The following is a 25,495-nucleotide window of genomic DNA, read 5'->3' as shown; positions in this document are numbered from 1 at the left end:
CGGATTGGGATGCCTCTGGACAACGAAAGGCTTTGAGAACTGGGATATGATTGGCATCAGCAGAGTGGGTGACCTCTGGGTGAAAGGTGCGGTCAAATCCTGTGCGGTGCTTCAGAGTGAGTATGAGTTGAGTGAGAGGGAGTTCTTCAGGTACGTACAGGTTCGCCACGCTCTGCTGTCGGCCATTGGGGCAGGTACCACGATCCCCGCAGCTTCCCCACTCGAGGACCGTATACTTGATGGTCATCTGCCCGATAGTACGATTTCCTTAATTTATAAGAAGTTAATTAATAATCGGGCAGACCTCCTTGTGCATCTTCGGGAGGCCTGGACCGGAGACGGGTTGGAGTTGGACGACGAGGACTGGCAGTCTGCACTGTCCTCCCCGAAGGAGGTCGCCATTCCGGCCCGTCTCCGTCTTGTCCAGCTAAAAATTCTTCACCGTGTGTATGTGACGGGTCCTCGGTTGGTTGTTATGGGTTTTTCTTCGGATGGGCTGTGTAAGCGCGGCTGTGGATTGAGTGCCACCTTCCTTCATATCCTTTGGGAGTGTCGCGAGGTCGCGGCTTATTGGCGCCGTGTGCATGCGGTGATGGCGGATGTCACTGGGGTCGCTCTGTTGCCTGAGGCTCGTCGATGTTTGCTGAATGTATGGGAGCCTAATGACTACAATGTTTCCCAGGCCCGGTGGGCGGCACTTGGGAACATGATTGCAAAGAGGGATATCGCGCAGCTTTGGGGTTCTCGACGGCCTCCCGCCGTGTCAGTGTGGAAAGAGAACATGGATTGGTGCATGTTCAGAGAGAAGACGGTATATCTGGTTCGGGGCAAGCCTGGGGCGTGGGGTAAAATTTGGGGTCAATGGAACGCCTATCGAGGTAACATTTGCACGCCCCCTTTTGAAGATACTTCTGACATTCCTCTGTCCCCCTGATCCTGGGGTTCCCGGAATACTGTACTTGTTATGCGGATGGTTCTGACTTCCCCGCTGCCTCCCCTCCCCCCCGGGTTGACTTTATTGCCCTCCTGATTCTTTATCCGGTATGGTGGGGTCCCCCCGTCGGCGCTCGGCACCATTTAGATTGTTTCTCGCCTTGAGTTTTGTTTTTTGTTTGTTTTTAAAAAAAAAAAATTTTATTAGTTTTCTTCAAAATTTAAAAATGTCTGTATCCTGTCTAACTTTTGAGTTGCAGAGAATAATTCTATATTCCTGCTGTGCCTTTGGAGATCAGTTGCTGCTCTGCGACGCTTTGTAATTGACTGGCACAAACTAGCGGCCGGCCCTGGTGGTTGTAGGCCCATGTCTGTAATTTTGACTCTCTGCACAATACATTTTTCCAAAAAAATAAATAAATAAATCTTTAAAAATCAAACACAAAACAAACTATATAATAATCCAAACTAAGAACATAATGTAACAAAGTATATTATTTTCATTTAAAAACACATTAATTTAATATATATACAAATAATTACAATAGTAAAATCTTTAAAAAATCAATAGATAATAGACAATAGATAATTAATATTAAAAAATAAAAAAACATATCTAATTAAAAATGTTAAAAATGTTATAAATCCTATTCAATTTTAAACATTCTTTTTACAACTCGAATGTATATATTTTTTAAATATTCAAATAATATAAAAAAATAAAAAAAATATCCAGGTCCTACAAAATTTTAAAACATACATTTAAATACTAAGCTAAAAATATTAATCAAAATAAAATGACAACGTTTTTACCGTAAATAAAAATAAAACCAGAAATGTTCAATTAAAAATGACATACAACAAATTTTAAACATAGCACAAATTTCACACTCAAAATTAACCTACAAAACGATAATATACAGTGATGTTTCTTTTAACGATATATTTTACGCCAAGATTTAAAACAGCACTAACACGATGGGGCCGATTACAAGTTAGTCTGTCTCACTGCCATAACGCTGCTGCGGCGGTCCCAAAAAAACTGGTGTTGATGGTCTTCCACCTGCCCTATTACGATGCATGCAGCCTGAACCACCGATGAAGTGTGTCCTGCCTATGACACAGGGACTGCAGTGTTGGCGATGCATACACTGTCGCCATCAGGGCCGCGGACTCTGGAGGTTCCCTGACAGCGTTAGTTCGTCGCGGTATGCTCTCAGCAAAGAACCATAACAGTGGCCATTGGATGGATACTAATACAACATACCTGATGTCCATTGCCCATGTGAATACACCTGCAACTCACAGTAAAACACACACCCCCTTCAGACCATGATCCTTTGCCATTCCACTGCAGCAAAGCAAGTAAGAGTCCAATTTTTGGGGAGATACCACTCTCCACACACTTTTGTTGCACATTTTCCCTACATCCCTTGGTGTATTTTTTTTCATTGTCCCAGACTTTACTTTTGGTAAATGTCATGGCCAAAAAATCTAATGTTTTTCAGAGGCATAGTTGTCAGACATGGTGGATGAAATCATAAGAGTAGAGTCACAATTGTTTGGAGCCCAGTCCAGCATACTGCTTTCAGTAAGAAAAGGGAAATGTGGTCCAGAATAGTCGACAGAGTGAATGCTGTAGGTACCACCCTGCTCACACAGGAGGAAATTAGGAAGAGGTGAAAGGCCTGAGTGGGAAGGTGTGTTTCCTGGTCTCCAAGCAACACCTGGAGAACCGGTGGTGGTCCTCCCAGCGTCCCAATACAAAGATCCCCAGGTAGGAGAAGGTCTTGCAGATCCTACATTCTGAGGGCTTGACAGAAATACCTGGCGGAGTGGAGTCTGGCAAGTTACACCTCATTAACTGTCACAATATTTCACTGTCCTGGTTGCTCTCATCTCAGCTTTTGACATTGTGTTGTGTATCTACATTCCTAATATGTACAACTCAAGGTATCAGAGTGGTTCTATTGTCTGTGTTAATGTGTACTGTTGAATATAAGATCACATGTATCAATCTCATTTCCATGCCACATGTTGTAATGGTGTCTGTAGGTGTATTTCAATAAAAATATAATTCCAGGACTCATGATATGAGTTAATATGTAAAGGTATTGTCCATCCCAACTGCATTTTGGCAACAGGTATATTACACTAACCATTTTGCAAGTGTGGGCAACTATACATTTCAGTGACTACAACTAGCATGAGGCCCTGTTTCTATAACACTAAACAAGATGCAATTGTGATTTTGCCCATTCTCACTTGACTGACATGTTACAACTGATGTTCAGTGCTCATAGCTGGAGCAATGTACATACAATGCTCTACTCAGAGACATTTCTTCCTACCTAGCTGTATGTTCTCTTGGTCTCCACAACTGAAACTATTAATGGCATGAGTGACACCCAGTAGCGGCTGCTGGGCAGGAAAAGTGTGGGGGGGCAGTGCAGGGTGCACCGCTGGGAAAAAAATAATAAGAAACAAATAGCGCTTACCTGTGGCCGATGTCTCAATGATCTTTTACTCCGATCAACTGCTGAAGTCCATACAGAGGCTCCCAGACTCCCTAATCAATCCAGAGCAGCTCTCATGCTGTTTCCAAGCATGAGAGAAGTGGCGGTACAGGCCTGAGTGGGCTGGTTTGACACTCGCTCAGGCACCCCTGTGCTGTGGAAAACAGCTGGGTTGGAGAAACCTAAGTTCACATGTCGGTTTGGGCGTCCTAAGATAGCCGGCCAAACTGACATGCACACTTGTAGCAGTGCCTACCACTCAAAAACACATTTCCTCTCCACTGTGTTGGCTTAAATGTGTGGGAGAGGTCATGTTCATTCCTCAATCCAAAATTCAACATCTAATGAGCTGCTTAATTCAAGTACATGTATTTAATGTCTTCCGATGTCTTGTTAACAAGTGCAATGTCACTGAAATATATCACTATAGTAATCTTTAGCTGTTTTGTTTTTCCTAGAGTTCTACTGTTTTATTTTTTTACTTTTTTATTAGTTGAGCAAGAGATCAGAAAAGAAACATCAAATTTTTACGAATCGTAAAACACAAAGATCAGTTGATTAAACAAAGAAAAAATCCTGTAAATCTCAAAATCCAATTCAAAGAGTCATGATTGCAGAATTGTAGAAACCCTAATTCATAACATAAGTATAATCAATTGTATTTTACAGAAAAAGAAAACTTGTTTAGAATATACAATCGGTAAAGTATTTCCAAGTAGACGAAAATCTTTTAATTGCTCCCGTTCGATTAGCATAAGCTTTTTCAAATTTTTTAGTACGCTTCATCTTGTTAAACTATTTATCATATCGAGGGGCTTCAAGCAACCTCCAATTTGGCAATATTAAAGAGCGAGCCACTAACATAGAAATTCCAAGAAAATTACCCTCTGATTTATCTAGCTTAACCTCTCTGCTAGAAATACCGAAAAGAGCTGCCTTTGCTATTGGAACGTACGGCTTCTTTATAGCCCTGCTAAAATATCCAAAAATTCTATACCAAAACGTCTCAAGTTTAGGGCAAGTAAAGAATGTATGTCTCCATCCTCCTTCAGCTGGGGTGTGGCAACAAAAGCACCTATTTTCAACCTGGGGATAGAATGCATTTAGGGCCTTTGGAGTATAATAAGCTATCCAGTGGGAAAGAAACGCCATTCTCTTAAAGTTGGCAGCTCTGAGGATTTTATAACCAGAAACAGAAATAGTTCGCCATTCTATTCTAGAAAAAGAACATGAGGTTTCCAAAGCAACTTTCTCAAAGAATTTTTCAATCAAAGAGGATTGAATTTGAGATCTCAATAATCTGTACCAGTTTCCTACCCCTCTCATGTTAACGGAAAAAAGAGAAGTAGCAACCTTAGAAGGAGAACTGCTCTGTATTATTTTATATTTATTTAAGAAGTAAGCTATTTGTAGGTATTCAAAAAATGAGGGTTTATTCTGTTCATGACATCTAGACTGACTAGTTCCACTTCTGAAGTCTCAATCTCGATCTCAGAGTTTCTGGGCAGGTGTCCCGGCGGAAATGAGGATAAGGATGAACCTGACGCTGAATCTGAATCCAGATATGAGTCGGATCTATCACTTAATCCCGAGGCTGAGTCTATATTTAAGTCTATATTTAAGTCCATATGGGAAGTGGCCTTGCCCTTCCCTATATTTTCTTCGCCCACATGCTCCTCCTCGTCATCATCAACTGAATAAAAGCATTCATCGATGGGTGAGCCCGGGATAATTACCCCCTGTGCTTTGGGGTCATTAACCCCCCGGATGTCTTTGACAACATGGGCCTTTATATTTTTTGAGGATTGCGATACTTGTTTGCCATTAGTAACAGCTTGAGCAGGTTCAATTACAGATTCAGCAAAGCATTGCTTTTCACCAGGTTCCCCCATTGCGGTGGGCTTTATTCCCAGTTTAAACCAAGCTCAGGCCCAGACTCAGGCTCAGGCTCAGGCTCTGCAGTTTCTTCAATTTCTTCATGCGCCAAGTGTAAGCTCTCACTTTTGCCCCCCCCCCTAGCTGTGTCTGTACCTGGATTTTCTTAAGAGCGATAAGAGAGTCAGTATCAATGTCCTTCTCATGCTGCAGCAAATCCAGAAGTGGAACTAGAAAGGGAAATGGGGACTAGAAACCTCAGAGGACGTAGGTCGAAAAGTGCAAGAGCGAGGTCTCAGGGGAAAGTGCAAGCTCCAGTACAGAATTTAGCGAGCCCCATGCAGTGGGAGGTGGCTAGGAAGCTGGACTGGGACTACTCAGCCACATCACAGGTTTATCAAGAGGGGGGCGTACATCCTCAAACCCAGCAACTCTTTCAACCTTCTCCTGGTCATCTGGAGCAACCAGCGGCCCAGATCTCTAATCCTAATTTTGACTTGCTACTTGGAACATTAAAACAGATGCAGAGTGAAGCAAGGGCAGAAGGTCGGAGAGCTAGACAGGCTAACAAAAAAATAGAAGGGTCCCTGCGCAAAGTGAATAAACTATATACAGATATGGCTGGGAGAATCACAGAGGTAGAGGAAAGGACTGGGAAGTTGGAGGATGTTGTCACCAAGCTTCAGGAAGATAAACATTTGCAGGAGAAAACAACAATAGATGTTCTTTGGAAACTTGAGGACTTTGAGAATAGGCAAAGGCGGAATAATATAAGGCTTCTTGGTGTGGAGGAAGGCAAGGAAGGCCAGGATGTTCGGGCCTTCGTGGTAGACCTATTCAGAGGGGCATTCCCTGAAATTACCAAATGGAGCTGGGAAAATGAGATCCAGCGGGCTCATCGTTTCCCTCTAATCCAGAAAAGAGGAGCTACAAATGGTAACCCAAGGGCGATTCTTGTTTACGTTGGTAATTTTTTGGCAAGGGAGGAGATCATGAGTAAGGCAAAGCCAGCAGCAAAGAGGTCCTATAAAGACATACATTTTTTCGCTCGGCCGGACTTTTGCCACACCACCGTCGAAAGAAGATGGCGGATGAGGCAATTAATAACTCCTTTTCAAAACGCAGGCTGTGAAGCTTATTTGATGTTCCCTTTCCGCCTTAAAGTAATAGCTAATGGGCAATTCAGGGTGTTCTCCTCTGAGCTACTTGCTCATGAATATCTATTAGAACTAAAGGAGAAAAGAAGCCAGAAGAGTCAAGTAACTACCTTAGGCACAATCTGATCAATATGATGAAGAATAGGATGTTTACAATTTAATCTATTTGGCGAGTGCAAGTATAACTAGGTAGCAATTTTTTTGAGAGTATTAGATTAGTGGGGGGAGGAGGAGGCGGACAACCTAGGGTCAAGGTAGCCATACATAGGTCAGGATTGACCTATTTGCCAGTAAGGGGGGGAGGGCCTGTAGGGAGGGGGGAGATTGGGTGGGGGGGTGAGGGACAGGGCACGACAAATTAAGATTTGTACAATTGAAGGCATGCAACTGTGGGAAGAATTAGCATTGTTTTGTATTTTAGGAACAGAGGGAAAGTTAACTGAACAGAAATTCGAAAATAATACTAGATGTAAGGCTGTGATATTTTTGAAGCAATGTCCCTATAACTTCTGCCATTTTGTGAGAATATCGATCTTATTCGAATACAATGGTTATTAGAGTAGCGACGTGGAACGTCAGTGGTTTGAATGACTGTCAGAAAAGACGAAAGATCGCCCTGTCATTAAAACAAATGAATGCCGATATTATATTTATTCAAGAAACTCATATTATGGCCTCGCAGGTATATCTTTTGGACCAATTAGGTTTTCAAGTATTAGCACATTCAAAGCAAGGTTCTAAGCATAGAGGGGTCGCAATACTATCAAAGAGTAGAAATCTGAATACTAGAAAAAAACTAGAAGATCAATGGGGCAGGTGGGCATTAATTGAATGTCTTATTGAGGGAGAGTGGTATACCCTTGGGGTGGTTTATGGGTCAACGGAGGATGACCCAGAGAGTCTTGAATTTTTAGATGGAGAACTAGCTTCCTGGTCACCTCAGATTATACTAGCAGGGGATTTTAATATAAATGGGGCAGATGGCTTAGGCGTAGAGACAGGATCATATGGGAGGTATCAGGGAAGGAAGAAAAGAGTATATCGAGCACTAGGAGAGCTAGTGAGGAACAATATGTTGTTAGATGTTTGGGGGAAGTTAAAAATGGGTGATAGTGGATTTACGTATTATTCTGCCCCTCACCAGGTTTGTGTAAGATTAGATTATTTTTTTGGCTCTAACTCAATGATTTCTTATGCAAGGATAGAAAGACTACCCCGCATATTTAGTGATCATAATCCTTTGATTATGACCCTAAATATTCCCAGTCAACCTAGGAAAGCTATAACATGGACATTTGAGTGTGGGCTTCTTCAGGACCAAAAATATATTCAGCATATGACTTCCTGGGTTAAGGAGTTCTTTGAAAATAATAGAGGCAGCGCAGAGACAGGAATAGTCTGGGACGCATTCAAGGCAGGGATACGAGGGGAAACTTTAAGTTTTAACACCTTTAAACGTAAACAGGAGCAATCTAGAATAAGAGAGCTAACTGGGGCAGTCTTGGAGGCGGAGGAAGAACTACAGCATTGCGTTTTAGTGGGGGCTACCTTAGACCAGGCCCTTTTAAAAGTAACAAAGGCAAAAATGGATGCTGAAGAGGTTATTGCAAATGAGGCTGCTAAGATATATTTCACCAATAAGGAAAGGTCCTATGAATTTAGTGAAGCCGTTGGGAGAACACTAGCTATTCGCACAAGGCAAAGGATAGCTTTAGGCGAGGTAAGAGAAATAATAGATTCGGAAGGTAATTTGTGCACAAGTCCAGATGAAATAAAAGAGGTATTTAGGAAATTTTATACCTCGCTATTTGACGAACAAAATGGTTACGATCTGGATGAGATGGGGATATACTTGGAAGATATTCCAGTAGTGCGACTTGCAGAGTAAGAATCAGAGGAGCTGGAAGATCCATTGGACTTGCAAGAGATTAAAAATGCTATAGTGAATCTCCCTTCGGGTAAAGCGTCAGGTCCCGACCAAATACCAATTGAATTTTATAAAGTATTTTGGGATGTTCTTTCTCAAGACCTTGTGACAACAATACAGAAAGCACAAACTGGGGTTTCGATACCGGGATCATGGGGTGTCGCTGAAATAGTGGTAATTTTGAAAAAAGGAAAACCTCCCACTATGCCGACATCATATAGGCCAATTACGCTTATGAATTCTGACGCAAAAAAAATTTCTAAAACACTTGCTACAAGATTTGCTCGAATAATTAGTTCCCTTGTGAGTAGTAACCAGCATGGATTTATTCCAGGTAGGGGTTCGACTCACCATACCCGCAAGGTTATTACACTTTTTGACGCCAAGGAGGTTTCAGGAGACCCGATGGCTGTAATGTTATTAGATGCAGAAAAAGCATTCGATCGGGTCTCCTGGAACTATCTGTGGCATATTTTGAAAAGAGTAGGATTTAAAGATGGCTACATTAAGGCAATTCAAGCTCTATATAGAGCTCCAAGCGCTTCAATTCGGATTAATTCAGGCTTAACTAAGTCCCTTCAAATCAAGAGAGGTACCAGACAGGGCTGTCCTTGCTCCCCGCTTTTATTTGCGATGTATATCGACCCCCTGGTTCGAAGACTAGAGAGTTGTGATATGATTTGTCCAGTATGGACGCCCATGGGATATTGTAAGGTGCTTGCATATGCTGATGACGTCGCAGTGATTACATCTAATCCCACAGAAGCTATAGCGCAGGTTGAAATTGAGGCCATCAGATTTGGACAGATATCAGGCTATAAATTGAACTCCAATTGCGTCCTGTCTTCCCATTTGTTAGAAGCTAACATCCTCGACCCTTCTCAAAATGGGTTTCGAGCGCACCACAGCACTGAGACCGCTCTCCTTGCGGTAGTGGAACAAATTAGAAAGTTGCTTGACAGAGATCAAACGGTAGCGCTGATCCTGTTAGATCTCAGCGCTGCCTTTGATACCGTCTCTCACTCTGTCCTTCTCCAGCGACTTTCGGAAGCCGGGGTCGGCCAGATTGCTCTCGATTGGTTTCGGTCTTTTCTTACAGACCGATCCTTTCAGGTGTCCACACCGCCTTTTGTCTCCGCCTCCCGTCCTATTCTGCAAGGTGTTCCTCAGGGATCGGCTCTCAGCCCAACCTTGTTTAACCGATATGTCCAACCACTAGCCGAGGTAGCCCAGAGATACGGTCTCACCATGGTGTCTTACGCCGATGACACTCAGCTGGCGGTGGCACTTAATGGTGAGTCCGCCATGGACGCCCCTGCCTTTCAGATCGCTCTACGAGGAGTTATGGGATGGATGTCGGACAACAAGTTGCAGCTGAACGCCTCAAAAACCGAGGTCCTAATTTTTGGAAAAAACACCGACCTCTGGTGGCCCCCGGAGCTTGGTCCTGCTCCGGTGCCTGCTGACGAGGTCAGAAATCTTGGGGTGTGGTACGACAACAAGTTGTCCTACATTCCCTATACTAAAAGATTGGCTGGGGTCTGCTTTGGCACTCTACAGTGTCTCAGACCAATCTTTAAATTTTTCGACCCTACCACCAGGCAAATCATAGTTCAAGCTATGGTCCTAAGTAGACTGGACTATGCTAGTTCGCTTCTACTAGGAGTTAACAAAGCGGAGCTTTTTCGCCTCCAGCGCATTCAAAACGCGGCTGCCAGGATGCTGGTTGGCCTGCCAAGTTTTTGCTCTGCCCGCCAAACTATCCAAAATTTGCATTGGCTCCCGGTGGAGCAGAGGATTAAATTTAAGGCACTTTGCCTTACTTTTAAAATTCTAAAGTTGTCCACTCCTCCCATTCTTGCCCAGACCATTTCCCCTTATCTCCCGAACAGAGCGCTTCGCTCTGCGGGATTAAATCTGGCTATTGTCCCCCGCTTCAAAAGAGCTAGAATGGGTGGACGCTCTTTTTCGGTGCTAGCCGCCTCACTCTGGAACACCCTCCCCCTTTCGCTCCGTTCCATCCCTAATCTCCTTCCTTTCAGGAAATGTTTGAAAACCTTCCTGTTTGCCAAGGCTTAGGTCCTTCACCTCATCTACGACTAGTATTTCTTCGCCGTTATGTTGTATCATCTCCTCAGTGCCAGGACGCCACTTTGCTGCGGCATCTGTGCGCTATACAAAAATAAATAACATAACATAACATAAGACGCAGATAATTAAGAACAAACATGTAGACTGCCTTGATCATCGAGTTGTGCAGGATGCGGTGTACTTGGGGGTAATTATATCTTCTAATTTAGATACCTTGGTAGAGAAAAATACGACTCCGGTTTTTCTCAAGGTGAGAAGGGATTTAGACAGACTTGAGAATCTTCATCTTTCTATTGTGGGACGTACTAATATTATAAAGATGTTGATTTTACCTAAGTTTTTATATCTTTTTAGAGCAATACCATTATTATTTGAAACAAAATGGTTCAAGGAATGTGAACATATGATTAATAGATTTATCTGGGCAAAGGGGAAGACAAGGAGAGCTCTTAGGTATATGGCATTGCCTCGTGACAGGGGTGGTTGGTCCCGTCCGGATTTAAAATTATATTACTGGGCAGCGGCCCTACAAAATATGCTGGGCCTGATAGGAGGGGCAGAGATTGAAGGACAAGACGAGTTTGGCACGTTGGCAATTTACGGTTTAGTTATGGGGGCAGAAGCTGAGAACTTATTTTTGAAATATACTGATTTTTGTTATTTTAAAAGGACGCGATTTAAGACGGTATTAGCGGCTTATAATATATGGAAAGCATTTTCAAAAAGTTTTGGTTTGGGGAAATACAATGTATATACAAGAATGAGTGCGAACCCTACTTTACCAGTGGATATTTTTATAGGTTGGGTTTTTGGAGAATGGGGAAGAAAGGGGATAAGGATGCTGGGAGACATCAGGACTACACAAGGGGTATTGCAATTCTCGGAGTTACAGGCAAATTATGGTATTGAGACAAGACATTTTTTCAAGTTTCTGCAAATAAGAAGCTATATTGAAACAAAGCGGGGGGGTCCAGCTGGGTTTTGTAGGATTCCAATTATGGATCTAATACAAGCAGGATCAGACTGCACTATTAGGAGGTTTTACTCGGAATTGATAAAATCTAAACAAGATGATAAGGATAGAATGGCACAGAAATGGGCGATGAAGTTAGATATAGTAGAAGAGTGTTTTCATGTATCACTAGAGCTGGGACAGAGTATTTTATGCTCGGCACCCCTACAGGCGCAGCACTATAAAACTATTTATCACCTTTATTACACTCCTGCGAGAATTGCACAGTGGGGAGGAACCTCAGGGATTATATGTCCTAGATGTGGAAGTTCAGAGGCTGATTTAACCCATATGCTTGCAACATGTACTCATTTGCAATCTACCCAGAAGAATATCGAGGAATTTCTCACTAGATTCCTGGCTGTAGAAATAATCCTGTCTCCATCGATAATCCTCCTCGGGGTTAATCATAGTGATATACACATGAAGGGAGGATACTTTATATTTGTTGCAATGGCAGTATTAAGATTATGTATAACTTCAGCCTGGTTAGATCCAATACCGCCATCGTATCATCAATGGCTTGCCCGATTATTGGCAATATACAGCTTAGAGAATGCCATATATGCTAGAAAGGGGAAAAGAGGGAGAAAATTAGGGAGAAAAGTTTGGGATCCAATTAAGAAATGGAAAGATGATTCTAACTGTCTCCTTAGTGAGGCTTTGAAGTAATAAGAGTATCTTATAAGAGTTGTCTTTATTTTGTATGAAAAGGATATTTATTTGCTTACTGTTTTGTATATTATTTTCATTTCAAATGTGTCGTGCCTTGTTTAAAATAATTATAAAATTCAATAAAAAAATTAAAAAAAAAAAAAAAAGACATCTAGACGGAACTTCATCCCATGTAATAATCCTGTCCTGGATAAAAAACTGATTGACCATGCCCAGCCCAGAAACCTGCCAGGTTCTAAGATGGGAAGAATGTCGAAAGAGACCCAAATCCCTACATTCATTTAGCTTTAATGAGTAGAATCCAGAAAACCCGCTCTGTTTAAAGAATATCTTCAGTCCAAACATAAGATCAATAAGCGTTTGAGTTCCCGCTTCTGCAATCATTTTATTAATGAAAAAATTATCTCTAGATTTTGTAGTGGATAATAGACAGGCTGTAAAATCGAGAAAAGCGGAATCATAATATGAACGTATATGTGGTAAGGCTAAACCACCTGATTCTACATCTAGTTGAAGAACCAAGAGTTTAACTCTGGACGCCTTCTTGTTCCAAATAAAAGATCTAATCATTGAATCGAGTCCTTTAAAGTTTCTTCAGAAATGGAGTCAACTCTTTAGCAAACGTTTTATAGAATTTGATGGGTATTCCATCATCTCCTGAAGCTTTTGCCCCAGCCATTGATTTTATAACTTCCAGAATGTCAGATATAGCTATTTCGCTTTGAAGTTGTTTTAACGAATTTAATGATAATCTGGGACATTGTACTCCTGCAAAATATTCCTGAATCGCTTCAGGCCTTATAGTATATTTTGTAGTATATAGTTGTTGGTAATGTTGTAAAAATACCAGGGCAATCTCTAGTCTATCTGAAACTTTTAAGTTCGTCGTTGGTTCTATTATCTCTGAAACACAAGCAGACTCCAGGCACGCTTTTGATGTCCAGGCTAACATTTTCCTTATCATTTGGTTTTCTCCATAAACTTTTTGCATGTAAGACTGTGAGCTATTGATTTCCTCGAGAATAAAAAAATCTTTCAAATTCTTCCTAGCTTCCTCCCACTGTCCCTGCGCAGGCGAATTATGAAATCTAGAAGCGTTAAGAAGAGATAGCTGGAGTTATGCGATTTTTGCCAAACGTTCTTTACTCTTGCCTACAGACACTGCAATCATTTGAGCCCTGGCTGCTGCTTTGAAGCCCCCCCAAACCGAGAAAACTTTGGCTGTACCTTCATTCCGATTGAAATATTCCATAATCGACACCTTAAAACTCTCTGACCAGCAAGGATCCTGAAGAAGGAGGCAGTCCATCTGCCACCTGGACCTCCTCCCCCCCCACATCCAAGCTGGAGATCGATTTGTACAAAGCATTAAAAACGATTTCGGCAGCAGCAAGTATCGTGGATCGTGAAATCAAAACAAAATCGATATGTGAGGGAGTATGAGGCAGTATGAAACTGGCGAGAATAGCAAGTGTATTCCCGAGCTATTTGATTAGCCGAACGCCAAGCATCAATCAAATACAGATTCTGCATCAGGGCATCAAAAGCTTTCTTTGTCTGGGGTTTTAACTGTTTTTAGGTCAAGCCTAGAACAGCGCATGCACTGTTGCTCGACTTTTAGTAGGGGATTTTCAAAGTGCTGCCAGCCGCTGGCCTGAAGCTTGCGTGCATGTGCGCGTGAACGCACGCAGCCGCCATCTGTCTTTTCTCCGTCACGGGTAAAGCTTTTCGCGCGCGCTTGTTATCTCTATCTCGAGCGCTCAACCTAGCGATAGGCGTTTGTTTCCCCGAATCCAGCATCACTGGCCCAGAACCTGAGCTCTACAAAGAATATAAATGAATTCGGAGGGATTTCTCTCCGAGAGCCAAATGATAATAGTACATACAGTTCGTTGCAACGTATGGCCGCTGCTAAATTCTTGATAAACTCATGGAATTTTCAGCCTTATTAGGTAAAGGCAATTATATGTTTCCACTATTATGTACCGACCGACTTCATTGCTTGTAAATAATAAGCTTCATTACATTCCATCCAGCAGAGGAGAAAACCGCTCGCTTCCTGACACTTTCCGTCAAAAGCAGTTCAATGCTGCCCCCTGCTATCAATTTACTGAATCGTTCAGGTCTTTCACCGAACACCTTAAACACAAACAAAAGAATATTTTGATGAAATGTCGCCCGGATTAAAAAAATAATTTAACGGGAGGCATTTTATATGAATTCTTTAGAGATTTAAAGTACTGATTCTGGCTGCCTTGATCATGTGCCTGTTCACAAACCCATGTAAGTGACTTGAAGATTGAAGACCTTCTAAACGCCAGCCAATTTTGAGCATTTTCCACAGTATATTAAACAAGCATTGGCATAGCCAATAGGTCTCGCCTTTGGGACCTTATAAGTGTTTAGTTATCCAGCACAATATCCTTGGTGCAACAATAGCAACTGTTGCATGGCTAAACACTTATAAGGACCCAAAGGCGAGACCTATTGGCTATGCCAATGCTTGTTTGCTCTTATTTGAGGTATCAATTTTCAGGTTTTGTATATAGTTAAAGTCGCCACCTAAAATAATTTGCCCTGGCACACCAATAAGATCTTCGTGCATTGTTGATAGAATTGATGCATCATCTAAAATAGGCCCATAATAGTTCATGAAATTTATAATATTACCATCAGCCTTAGCCTTAATCCAAATCCATCGACCTTGAGGATCACGATTTACCTGTAAAAATTCCCAATCAATATCTCTAGAGAAATAAATTGCGACCCCTCTCATTGCGAGACCAGCTGACGCAAAGAAGGCACTTGAAAACCACCCTGGAATAAACAATTTCGGTAGATTAGTTTTTCAGGTAGGTTTCCTGTAAATAAAGAACTTGGGGTTTTAATGTAACCAAGCACCTAACCAGTCCTCCATATTTTTGCCTGTTTAAAATACCATTAGCATTGAGCGATATTATGCGCCATCTACTGTTTGGATTCATAGTCCCAATAATGATAGTCCCAATAATAATCAATCTTGGAAAACCATTTCCAATACTATATTTTTCGTCTCCTGATTACTGCTTCTCATTTTTTTATTTAAAGGCCCTTCCTCCTTCCTCCCACCCCGATGGTGCCCACCAGAAAGGCAGACCCACCCCCAAAGAATGTGACGATGCCCGCTAACCACATTCCCTACCCCCTACTGAACTATTGGTGCCCTGGTGCTGCACCATAGGTGTTGTGCCCCTCACCCCCCTTAAAGTCAAACAAGCCAAAAATAAAGAGAAAAGAACACTCTTACTGTAAATACGAAAAAACAGCTAAATCAGATTATTTCTCAACTGAAATTGCCTTAAGCAGCTCCTGGGCCTCTTCGATACGCGTGAACAAGTGAAACTTCCCCTGTACAAGAACTTTAAGTTTCGATTGTTGCGCAATAGAGGCTTGCGCCCCTTGAGCTTTAAAAAGATACAAAAGTTTGACGCACTCTTTACACCTTCTTGCAGCCACTACAGACATGTCAGGGAAGATTCTACATTTAGCTCCATCATTAATGTCGAATTGTCTCATCTGAATTGCTTTTGACAAGATTTTTTCCTTTATTCGGTATTCCGCAAAATTGACTAATATAGTACGGGGGAATTTAGTATTGGGTGGAAGATGAGCTGGGACCCGATGAGCCCTAGTCAAAGTTAAATCGCCATAGAATTCAGGAATCACCACTTTATTGAGCATAGACTCCACCCATTGAAGTGTATTCGCTCCTTCAGACCTCTCCGGGACCCCTACTATTAGCAGATTTGAACGACGTGAACATTTTTCGAGTTCTTCAATTTTATCTTCCTTAGATATTTTGTCCCGAGATACTGAATTAACTTGGTGGAGAATGTTATTCATTTGGTCCTGGGGTGCGGACTCGGGAGGTGAGACCACCGAAGAAGATAACAGTAATATGGTAGAGAGCGCAGTTGAATCTCCTATTGACGTGGAAGTAGATTGCGCTACAGAGTCTTGTCTAGGCTTATCAAGCCCCGGGATGGTGGAAGGAAGTAAATTCATTGGAGTACATCCGTTTGTCTATTTGTCATAAAAACATTCAGGTTGGCCGAGACCCAAACCCCTACACTTTAGCATACAGATGAGATACATTTATTTTTTTAAAGCGCAAGCATGTGAGGGGATTTCTTCTCCTTACTTATAAGCTAAGTTGAACATGCAGGCCTGGGATTGGGTGAAGAGCTTCCTCTTGGAGGTAAGACAGGAAATTCAGACCATCACCCAGTGTTCATAAATATGACTACTAAATGAGAAAATGCTAAGGTTTTGCTAAGCATACAGCTGTTCTCAATAAATTATCTGGATTTTGTAGGGTGAGGCCTCATTTTGAAGGATATAGCTAAGTTGATTCTCAGGTCCCTGCTTTAATACACAGCCATCGATGAGTTTCTGAAAGCCATTTGCTGTACATGCCAGCAGAAAGGTGCCATCTGCATATAGCAGAGCTGGTACCCGAGGAGTCGCGCGCACCGTGACCTAAGATGGCCACCTAAGATTGGAACTCCGCGCCGTACCGGACATTGCGGCTCTAATTACAGCGTTTTTTTTGCTGCTCTCAGCATGATACAGGCAGCTACTTGAATCGGAAGGCTTTCTCTGCAGGAGGATACCTTTTTATCTCACCATGCTTTGGGACTAAGACCAGTTCTCTACAGGTGATCTTTTCAGCCATTTAACACTGCCATTTTGAATTTCGTTTTTTCCTGACTTCTCCTCACAACTCCATTATAATACATTAGGAATTGCCTCTTTCTGCTCTTTTTTATTTCACATACTGCATTGTCTTCAGCTGAAGTATTTTCATATATTGGGAGGTCCAGGTGTTTAACTTATTTTTGCTCTTCTGTGAGGAGATTCTTGTCATACTGTTGATACGTCATTGGACATACCGTTTTTCTTGATTCCTGGATATACTATTCCATGGGAAGGAGTAAAAAGTAAAATCCAGCAAATTGGTGTCTTGTCCTGTATACTCTGCAACCCCCAATAATTCCTCTCAGCCTTCTGAAGATTTACCACAAGCGACGTACTCTCGCCCCCCGGCTCTGTCGACTATGGTTTCTAAACCACAAATGCCTTGGACTACCATGAACAGAATTAAGCATGACCCTCCTTCTCCTCCAAAATCTGTATCTCCGGTCTCTTTGGACATTGTTCTGGAGGAAATTTGAGCTCTCAGACCATTTGTTGAGGAAACAAACTCTCGTTTGCAGGCTCTGGATAACAAGTGGTCGTCTTTAGATTCCCGCCTTTCGGTAGTGGAACAACAAATTAGCAACATGCAAGACTCTTCCTCCAGACTTTCTTCGTTGGAAAAAGAGGTTCTACAACTAAGGAGATCAGATGAGGATCTTGAAAACAGAAATCGTCGTAACAACCTCCGCTTATATAGTTTTCCTGAAGGTCTTGAGGGTGATGATCCAGTCATGTTCTTCACCACATTTCTTCCAAAGCTCTTGGACCTTCCTACTTCAACCAAATTAAATATCCAACGAGCACATAGACTGGGTCCACACTTGTCTTCCTACTCTGCCCCATCCAAACCTCGTGGTGTAATCATCTTATTTCTACAATTCACAGATTTGCTACAGGTCCTTAATGAAGCTAAATCCAAGAAGCAACTTAGTTGGCAGGGCACAAGACTGTTAATTTCTCAAGACGTCCCCTCAGCTACCGCCAAACAACGAAAGGAATTTGTGAAGAGTTACAAATGAAAGGCAGGATGATGATATGAAGTTCTTCTTTATTTCAAGATCATGTAATAAAAGCGTCCTACCCACAGGAGATCAAACAGAAACTGACAGCAGGAGGGTGGTAGCTAGGCACCAAGTACATTCCACATTCCAGAGCTGCCTACATGACACTTAGACCAGATAGAGAATAACAGGTGCATGCAAAGCAGCAAGTCTAGTGAATACCACACACCTTGCCCAAACACAAACATGAAAACAATGGCTGATATTCTCAGTTGCAAACATAATCATGAAATCTCACAGGGTTGTATATGTGCAAACACTTCTGCGCAGAGGAGATATACGCTTGGAAGAATTAGGTTGAGAAAGAGAATCAGAAGAAAGAGAATAACATACAAGAGCAATTCTACCAAGATTCCAAATGCACCCATCATCAAGTTTCACAGCATTAAGTAATAATTTAATTACTTTACGAGGAGTAGAGAACTTTGTACCTCCAGACTTCTGTGGAAATCAAACTCTTACACAGTCACCAACATTGACAGGAGTATGTGCAACTTTAATCTTGGAAAGCCTTCCACTGAGGATCCTCAGGAACATTAATGTCAGCCCCATTCCCTCTCATCCAAGACTGAAACAGATGAGTGTTAGGTGTACGTCCCTTAAACAACTCAAAGGGAGCTTTTTCAGTGGTAGAGTGGGGAGTCAACCTGTAAGACATGACCTTGTCAAGTATTGCAGCCCTCCTGTCACGACCTAGTTCCTTAGCTGACTGAATAGATTCTTTTAAGACTCGGTTGAATATCTCAACCATCCTGTTGCATTCTGGGTGATAAAGAGAGCAACGTTTATGAATAATACCTTTCTTAGCTAGGAAGTCCTCTATTTCTCTCAACACGAGTTGTACACCATTGTCAGTCAAGAGGGACTCAGGAAGAACTTCCCTGTAAAAGACGCCTTCTAAAAATTTGATGACATCTCTGGTTACAATACCCTGAGTATCTTTAGAAACAATAGAATTGGCTCTACTTTGGGAAACCAGGCTTCCGGTATCACTGTTCAAACAAACAGCAAAGAAGGCGGCCAGCAGGCATTTGTTACTTAACGACAAGTCATCCCTGAGTCATCGTGAACATGCCTGGATGACAATACAATCTACAACTTGCCTTCTCAGCATATAATACATCTAGATATCTCACATTGAGGCTGGGTAACTTACCAACAAACTTTGATCAACCAAAATGGCGGATGCAAGAAAAGAAAGGGTGCGAACTGTGTGTAGCAAGAAAACAGGACTTAATTCATTTGATCTGCATTTGTCCCGCCATGAATTTGGAACGTCGGAAAAGACTAAAGGTGAAGTTTAATGAAATTGGTGAACGTACCTGCCGGTCCGCCATTACACAAATACTGTGTTCTGTGGACCCTCAACTAATTTGCAGAGTAGTCCAATTCATAACTAATTTTGAGAAAAAGAGAAGAACCTTGGTAAAGTCCTAAACAGGACCTAAAAGGTCAAGTGCAACATGTTGCCAACATCTAGTTGGAGATTCACGAACAACCATGGGTTGAGTTCTAGTTTTGCATACTTTGTCAGACATTTTACACTCAGAGTAGACCCTGACCAACTGTTCTACAAGGATCTAACCAACATGTAAGAGCGGTGAGGGTCAGAACTCGTGTGCACAGGTGAGTATTCTAAGTGATTATTTCTGGGTGAATATTCAGAACAACTTCTAATGCTCACTTCTAATGATCCACTGCCCAAAGGTCATCTGACAAAAGATTCAATGTATACAGAAGAAGCATACAATTATTATAATTTTCTCCACAAATAGTTATCGAAGTCCATAAATAATCCAAGTTGACAGCGGGATTTATCGAACCAGGCTGACGAGGCGAGAACTTCCTAGAGGAGCTCCATATGCTAATAGAAGACACCAACAGATCAAACATAAAGATTGTTAAAATTGCCATCCATGGCTGGTAGTAAAAATGATAAAGAACTCTTCTGAGATTTATTCAAGAATAAGCCCTGATGATGTCCCATGGTGGACGAAACACGTAGGCTGGCTGTATAGAAATTTCTGATTGATCTGTATTGTGAAGATATTGGAACAAGTGTCATCTGAGACGAATAAGTGTCAATAAAGACAAGTGAAAAAGGAAGCTTGCATTGGAACTTGGATTATTTATGGACTTCGATAACTATTTGTGGAGAAAATTATAATAATTGTATGCTCCTTCTGTTCTACAAGGATGTCAACCCCCAGCCACCAGAAGTGTAAATGAACTCTCTCCCTCATTTTAGAGATACCCTTGTGACCATCATGCGCCAAATGAATGATCTTCTCTCGAAGAGACGACGGAGGAACAAGGCGTGTCCCTCTCCACAAAAGATCATTGAATAGTGAAAGTTCATGTCTTACATTCCAGAACTTTCGCGCATCCTCAGACAGGGATTTAATACCTTTCCACCCATCAGACACAAGCTTACAAACTTCAAGCAAAACATTGTCATTTTTCAAGGAATCTCTCCATTCCATTTCAGATACGACACCTTCAACAACTTCGCACACTTTGAAGTTGTCTATCTCCCATGAGTCTTCAGGGTAAAGATCAGGAGAGGATTTGGGTATTAACTGTGAAAGGCAATCTACAACCTTGTTGTCTTCCCCAGGGATATACTTGACAACTCTTGGAGTGCCATGACCCATTTGCAAATCCTAGAAGAAACAGAATCCAGATCCTTCTTGCAAAATAGGTCTTTCAGTGGTTTGTGATCCAAATGGACGACAAAATGAGTGCCTCAGAGAAATTTCTTGAGTTTCTTGATCGCCCAAAAAATACAAAGTGCTTCTTTTTCAATCACTGAGTACTGTAATTCTGGGCCAGCAAGAGCTCTCGAGAGAAACATAATGGTTTCTTCTTTCCCATCTTTCACTTGCTTAAGGACCGGTCCTAACCCTTTAGAACTCGCATCAGTGACAAGAACAGAGTCTGAGGAGGTGTCAAAGCTCTGTAAGGAAGGAGCAGAATTAAGTGCCCTCTTGATTTCCTCAAGTTCCAATTGACACTGGGGCGACCGTAGATACTTTACACCTTTCTTCAGGAGGGATCTGAGTGTGTGAGTACAGCAGGCAAAGTGTGACGCAAACTTATTATAGTATTCGGCCATGACTAAGAAAGTTACTAATTCCTCCCTAGATTGAGGAACCGGGAGTTCATCTATAGTTTTTACTAAACTAACCTTGGGCCTGACCCCATCACACGTCAAACGATGACCAAGATAATCAATTTCTGTAAGATTAAACTTACATTTATTTTCACGGAGAGTTAAACCTCTCATACGAAACCGTTCAAGACACATCTCAGTCTTGCATCATGTTCAAGTTGTGAAGAACTATGAATTAATACATCATCTTGATAGATCTTGACTCCCTCTACACCCCTTAACACGTCTTCCATCACCCTCTGAAAAACAGAGGCTGCAGAGACTAAAACGAACGGAAGGCGTGTGAACTTGAAAGTCCCAAAAGGGGAAATAAAGGCAGTCAGATCCATGGAAATAACGTCTATCTTAACTTGATGATAAGCTGAACACAAGTCTGGTGTGGAGAAAATATGTGCATCCCTCAATTATGCCAACATTTCAGTGATATTCGGAAGGGGATACCTGTCCGCAACAACCACACGATTAAGAGCTCGCAGGTCCACACATAGACGCACCTCACCTGAGGCCTTGCGTGCAAGAACAACTGGAGCTTACCACAGACTGGCCTCAGTCTCTACGATAATCCCATCATTTTTTAATTTTTTAATCTCTGCACGCATCGACTCTTTCACGGCTAAAGGGACATTCCGAACCTTACATGTGACAGGAACAGCATCTGGTCTTAAAATAATTTTGTGAGTATAATCAGAGAGACAACCTAATTTTTCACAAAAAACGTCTTTGAATTCAGATCGTAATGAGAAGCTAGAATCACCCACACTTGCAATATCATTGCAAACTTTGTCACCCACATTAATGTTTTTGGGGACAAAATGTGGAGTGATGTCTCTCAGAACGATGCAAGGATCAGCATCAGGAACTAATGACACTCCCAAATCAGCCTGGTGATACCAGCTGATTATGCTGTCACCCCTGCATGACACGAAAATGTTCCCAACAGTCAATCTCCCTTTATACTCAATGCTGCCAAGAAAATATCCAAAGAGCTTAATCGGTTGACCCACATATGCTAAAGGTTTGATGTCTGGCTTGTATACTTTTACTTTCCCAAGTAGTTTTAGGTCAAATAATTCCTTAGGTATAAGAGAGATTTTAGCACCTGAATCAAAGAGCATTCTTATATTACAGTAATTTACCAGAACAGCATCAACTGGACCCTTATACTTGTTTTTTTCATTGGGTGTCAAAATCTCCCCCAGTGTAAATCATCATGTTCATATTCAGAGTCATCACTTTCAAAGAAAACTTCTTTGACACGCTTACTTGACTTGACCTTCTTGGCTCTGCAAGCCTTGGCTATGTGTCCTACTTTTCCACAGTTGTGGCACTTAGAGGAGAGTGCAGGACAAGATTGTCATTGGCAAGATGACCAAATAAGTCACAACGATAACATCTGACTTTAGTATTTTCTTTTGATCTGGAGGTAGAAGGGAAATTATTGAGAGTGCGTGACTTCCAAACAGGTTCACTTTGCTTCCAAAGGGAGTTCACAGGGTTTTTGTTAACGGTGTGAACCTTCTCTTCTGAGACGCCATTCTCCTTTTTTATTACCTCCACACAAGCAAAAGAATTTTCAATCCTCTTGGCTAAAACAATCACATCATCAAGTGTCGGATTGTCTTTTTGCCAAAGTTCGTCTTTTATCTTTCAACATTACAACCAAGCATGAACTGGTCACGTATGCGTTCCTCTAACGAACCTTCAAATTTGAAAGTTGCGCCTAATTTGCGTAAAGCTGTGATATAAGTCTCAACAGACTCATCTGATTTCTGTACACGTTTCCCAATGTTCCAATATAGTACTTCGTTTTTGGAGATAATGTTTATCTAGTTTTTATAGACACATTTCGAACTCGTTAAGACTGGCAGATTCACCATCGTCTAAGTCAGGAAGATGTTCGAACACATCTTGGCCTTCTGACCCCAAACAGTGTAATAACCGTGCTGATTTTCTCTCCGCACATAAAGACACACCACAGACCCTAGCATAATTAAGAAATACCTTTTTCCACTTTGACAATCGCAAAGGTGGGTCACCAGGATTTGAAAGAAAGAAGGGTGGTGGTGTAACATTTTGCATTTTGAAGAACAATATAAACAGCTTAAGTTTATTACCTTAAATAGAAGAGATTAGCTTTTATAACATAGAAAACATAGCTAATATAATAAATAAACCTACAAATAACTAGTAAATAGAGATAAAAGTAAATCATCAATTAGCTGTGAGTATTAGCCTTGGAACTAACTTGAAATTCAAACTGTGCGCATCAGTGTAATGAGCACGTAATACAATTTTAAATGAAGAAAATTGTAAGGATGTAAGCTGTGCGCATCAGCGAAGTATGAACTTTAGGATTGATGCGCAACAATTCTTTGAGCATAGGTGGCTGTGCGCATCAGCGTATTAAAATTTGCAATAATGTATGGCTGTGTGAATCAGCAAAGTATGAATTTTATAATTGATTGTGAGGAAGGTCCCGCGATTGAACCCCCGCATATACCCCAACGCCCATCCGGAGCAGTATGGATACCTTACTGTCCCGAAGCTGACGAGTCTCTGCCAGAACTAAATAAACACTTCTCCCTTCCGCAGGACGAGATCAGCAACCCGGAAGCGGAAAAGGGATTCCCCAGAGGAGGCGGACCGGATATTCCGCTCGACCAATCAAAAGTGTACGTGTGGACACCTTCGAGAGAGCAACCAGGAAGAGGCATCCAGAAGAAGAAGACGCGGACGACTGGAGAGACGCCGTGACACCGCCTATCATTGCCCAAGACACCGAAGTCGGAAACGCCGAGGACTGCGAGGCTCCTGAAGTGTGGACCGAAGACTGGTGGATCCCGGAGGACGTACGAGCCACCACAACTCTGGAGAGTTGTGGCTTTTAGCAGCACGTGACGGGACAAAGGGGGGGTAGGGGAAAGCGGAGGAAGACTTTTGGTGATGGTTGTTTTGTTTTTGGTTGTTTTCGCCTTTGTTTCACAACCACACCTCCTGACCACGGCCTCTCTACCCCTTTCCTCATTCCAAGTCCCTAGTACTAAGAACGTAGCATGTAAACAGAAAAGTGTCACCACCACAGTTACGTCTGTTCTCACCCTTTATTAGAGCCTGCTTACTTTATTTACTTTTCCTGACCACACGTGGTTCGGTGACGGCTTATAAACAACCTAGAGTATCATACTGACCGCTGCTCTCTCACTTTCTCTCGAGTTGGCTCCGGGACCCTGTCTACGTGCCACCGAACTACCTGACCACTGGACCTCGAATAAGGACCGGACACCCTGAGAAGAAATACGCTGTCACCCTGTGCTGGAACAGTCGTTTCAAATTTTTTTGTTTTGACCCCTTTGAAGACCGTCATTACTTTCTGTACGTTACTTTGCCCATCCAAATAAATATCACATCATTCAACCCCTACGGCCTCCTCGCTTCTGTTTCCGACCGTCTCTCCGACATTGATGCGCAATAATTCTTTGAGACTGGGTGGCTGTGCGTATCAGCGTAGCAGAAGTAGATAATGTGCTTAGGCCAACACGCAATTGATGCTAATTATAACAGTGTTGAAGTCAAAAGTTTATGCGTGAGAGAGCCACCAAACACTCAAAATGCCTCTTTTTATGACAGCGAGTTTCTTTGAAGATGCGCATATGCGTGTATCCAAGGAGTCAGAGAAATGTTGTGAGGTGTGAACTCTTCTCTCTTGCCTCATAGAATCCGTCCGCTTCCGCTCGTCGCCAGTGTAAAGAGGTACAAATTTAAGGCAGGATGATGATATGAAGTTCTTCTTTATTTCAAGATCATGTAATAAAAGCGTCCTACCCACAGGAGATCAAACAGCAACTGACAGCAGGAGGGTGGTAGCTAGGCACAAGTACATTCCACATTCCAGAGCTGCCTACATGACACTTAGACCAGATAGAGAATAACAGGTGCATGCAAAACAGCAAATCTAGTGAATACCACAGAATTCTTGGACCTTCGCCCTACTCTTCGTTCTATGGGTGCTCGATATGGCTTGTTTCACCCGTGTCTATTTAAGGTCACCTTCAGCGACCACCTGAAGTAATGTTTATGTAGAGACTGCAGAAACTTGTTGTGTGCTGTTGACCTACCCCTGTATTATTTGACACCGGACCACATATTGACTGTACAAGCGAAACTGACAAGTGTAAATGTACCGATAATAATTACAAAAAACAATAAAATTATGTGAAAAAAAAGTCTATTTAAGGTCACCTTTTTGAATAAAACTTTACATTTGAATATCCTGTGGAACTCAGAAAATTAATTCCTTCTCACTCTGTATCCTTGATGGAGATTGCTGGTCCTCTTCTTA

General features: G+C 42.0%; 1 protein-coding gene across 3 annotated transcripts in view; it reads left to right on the top strand.

Annotated features, from left to right (window-relative positions):
- Positions 1 to 25,495, top strand: part of LOC146867414 (uncharacterized) — a 137,399-nt gene that overhangs the window by 92,069 nt on the left and 19,835 nt on the right. Inside the window, exon 3 of one of the 3 annotated variants that reach the window (XM_085605535.1) lies at positions 23,749 to 25,418. The exons of the other annotated variants lie outside the window; for them this stretch is intronic. Within the exon in view, the coding sequence (XP_085461661.1) occupies positions 23,749 to 24,044 (296 nt within the window). The 3' untranslated portion in view covers positions 24,045 to 25,418. Of the gene's footprint in view, positions 1 to 23,748; positions 25,419 to 25,495 lie in introns of those variants that run through there. 3 annotated transcript variants of the gene reach the window in all.

The sequence above is a fragment of the Triturus cristatus genome, chromosome 1_2 (genome assembly GCF_964204655.1).
Source record: "Triturus cristatus chromosome 1_2, aTriCri1.1, whole genome shotgun sequence".
NCBI lineage: Eukaryota > Metazoa > Chordata > Amphibia > Caudata > Salamandridae > Triturus > Triturus cristatus.
Note: the sequence above shows the minus strand (reverse complement) of the source record. Positions and strands in the feature narration are given on the sequence as shown.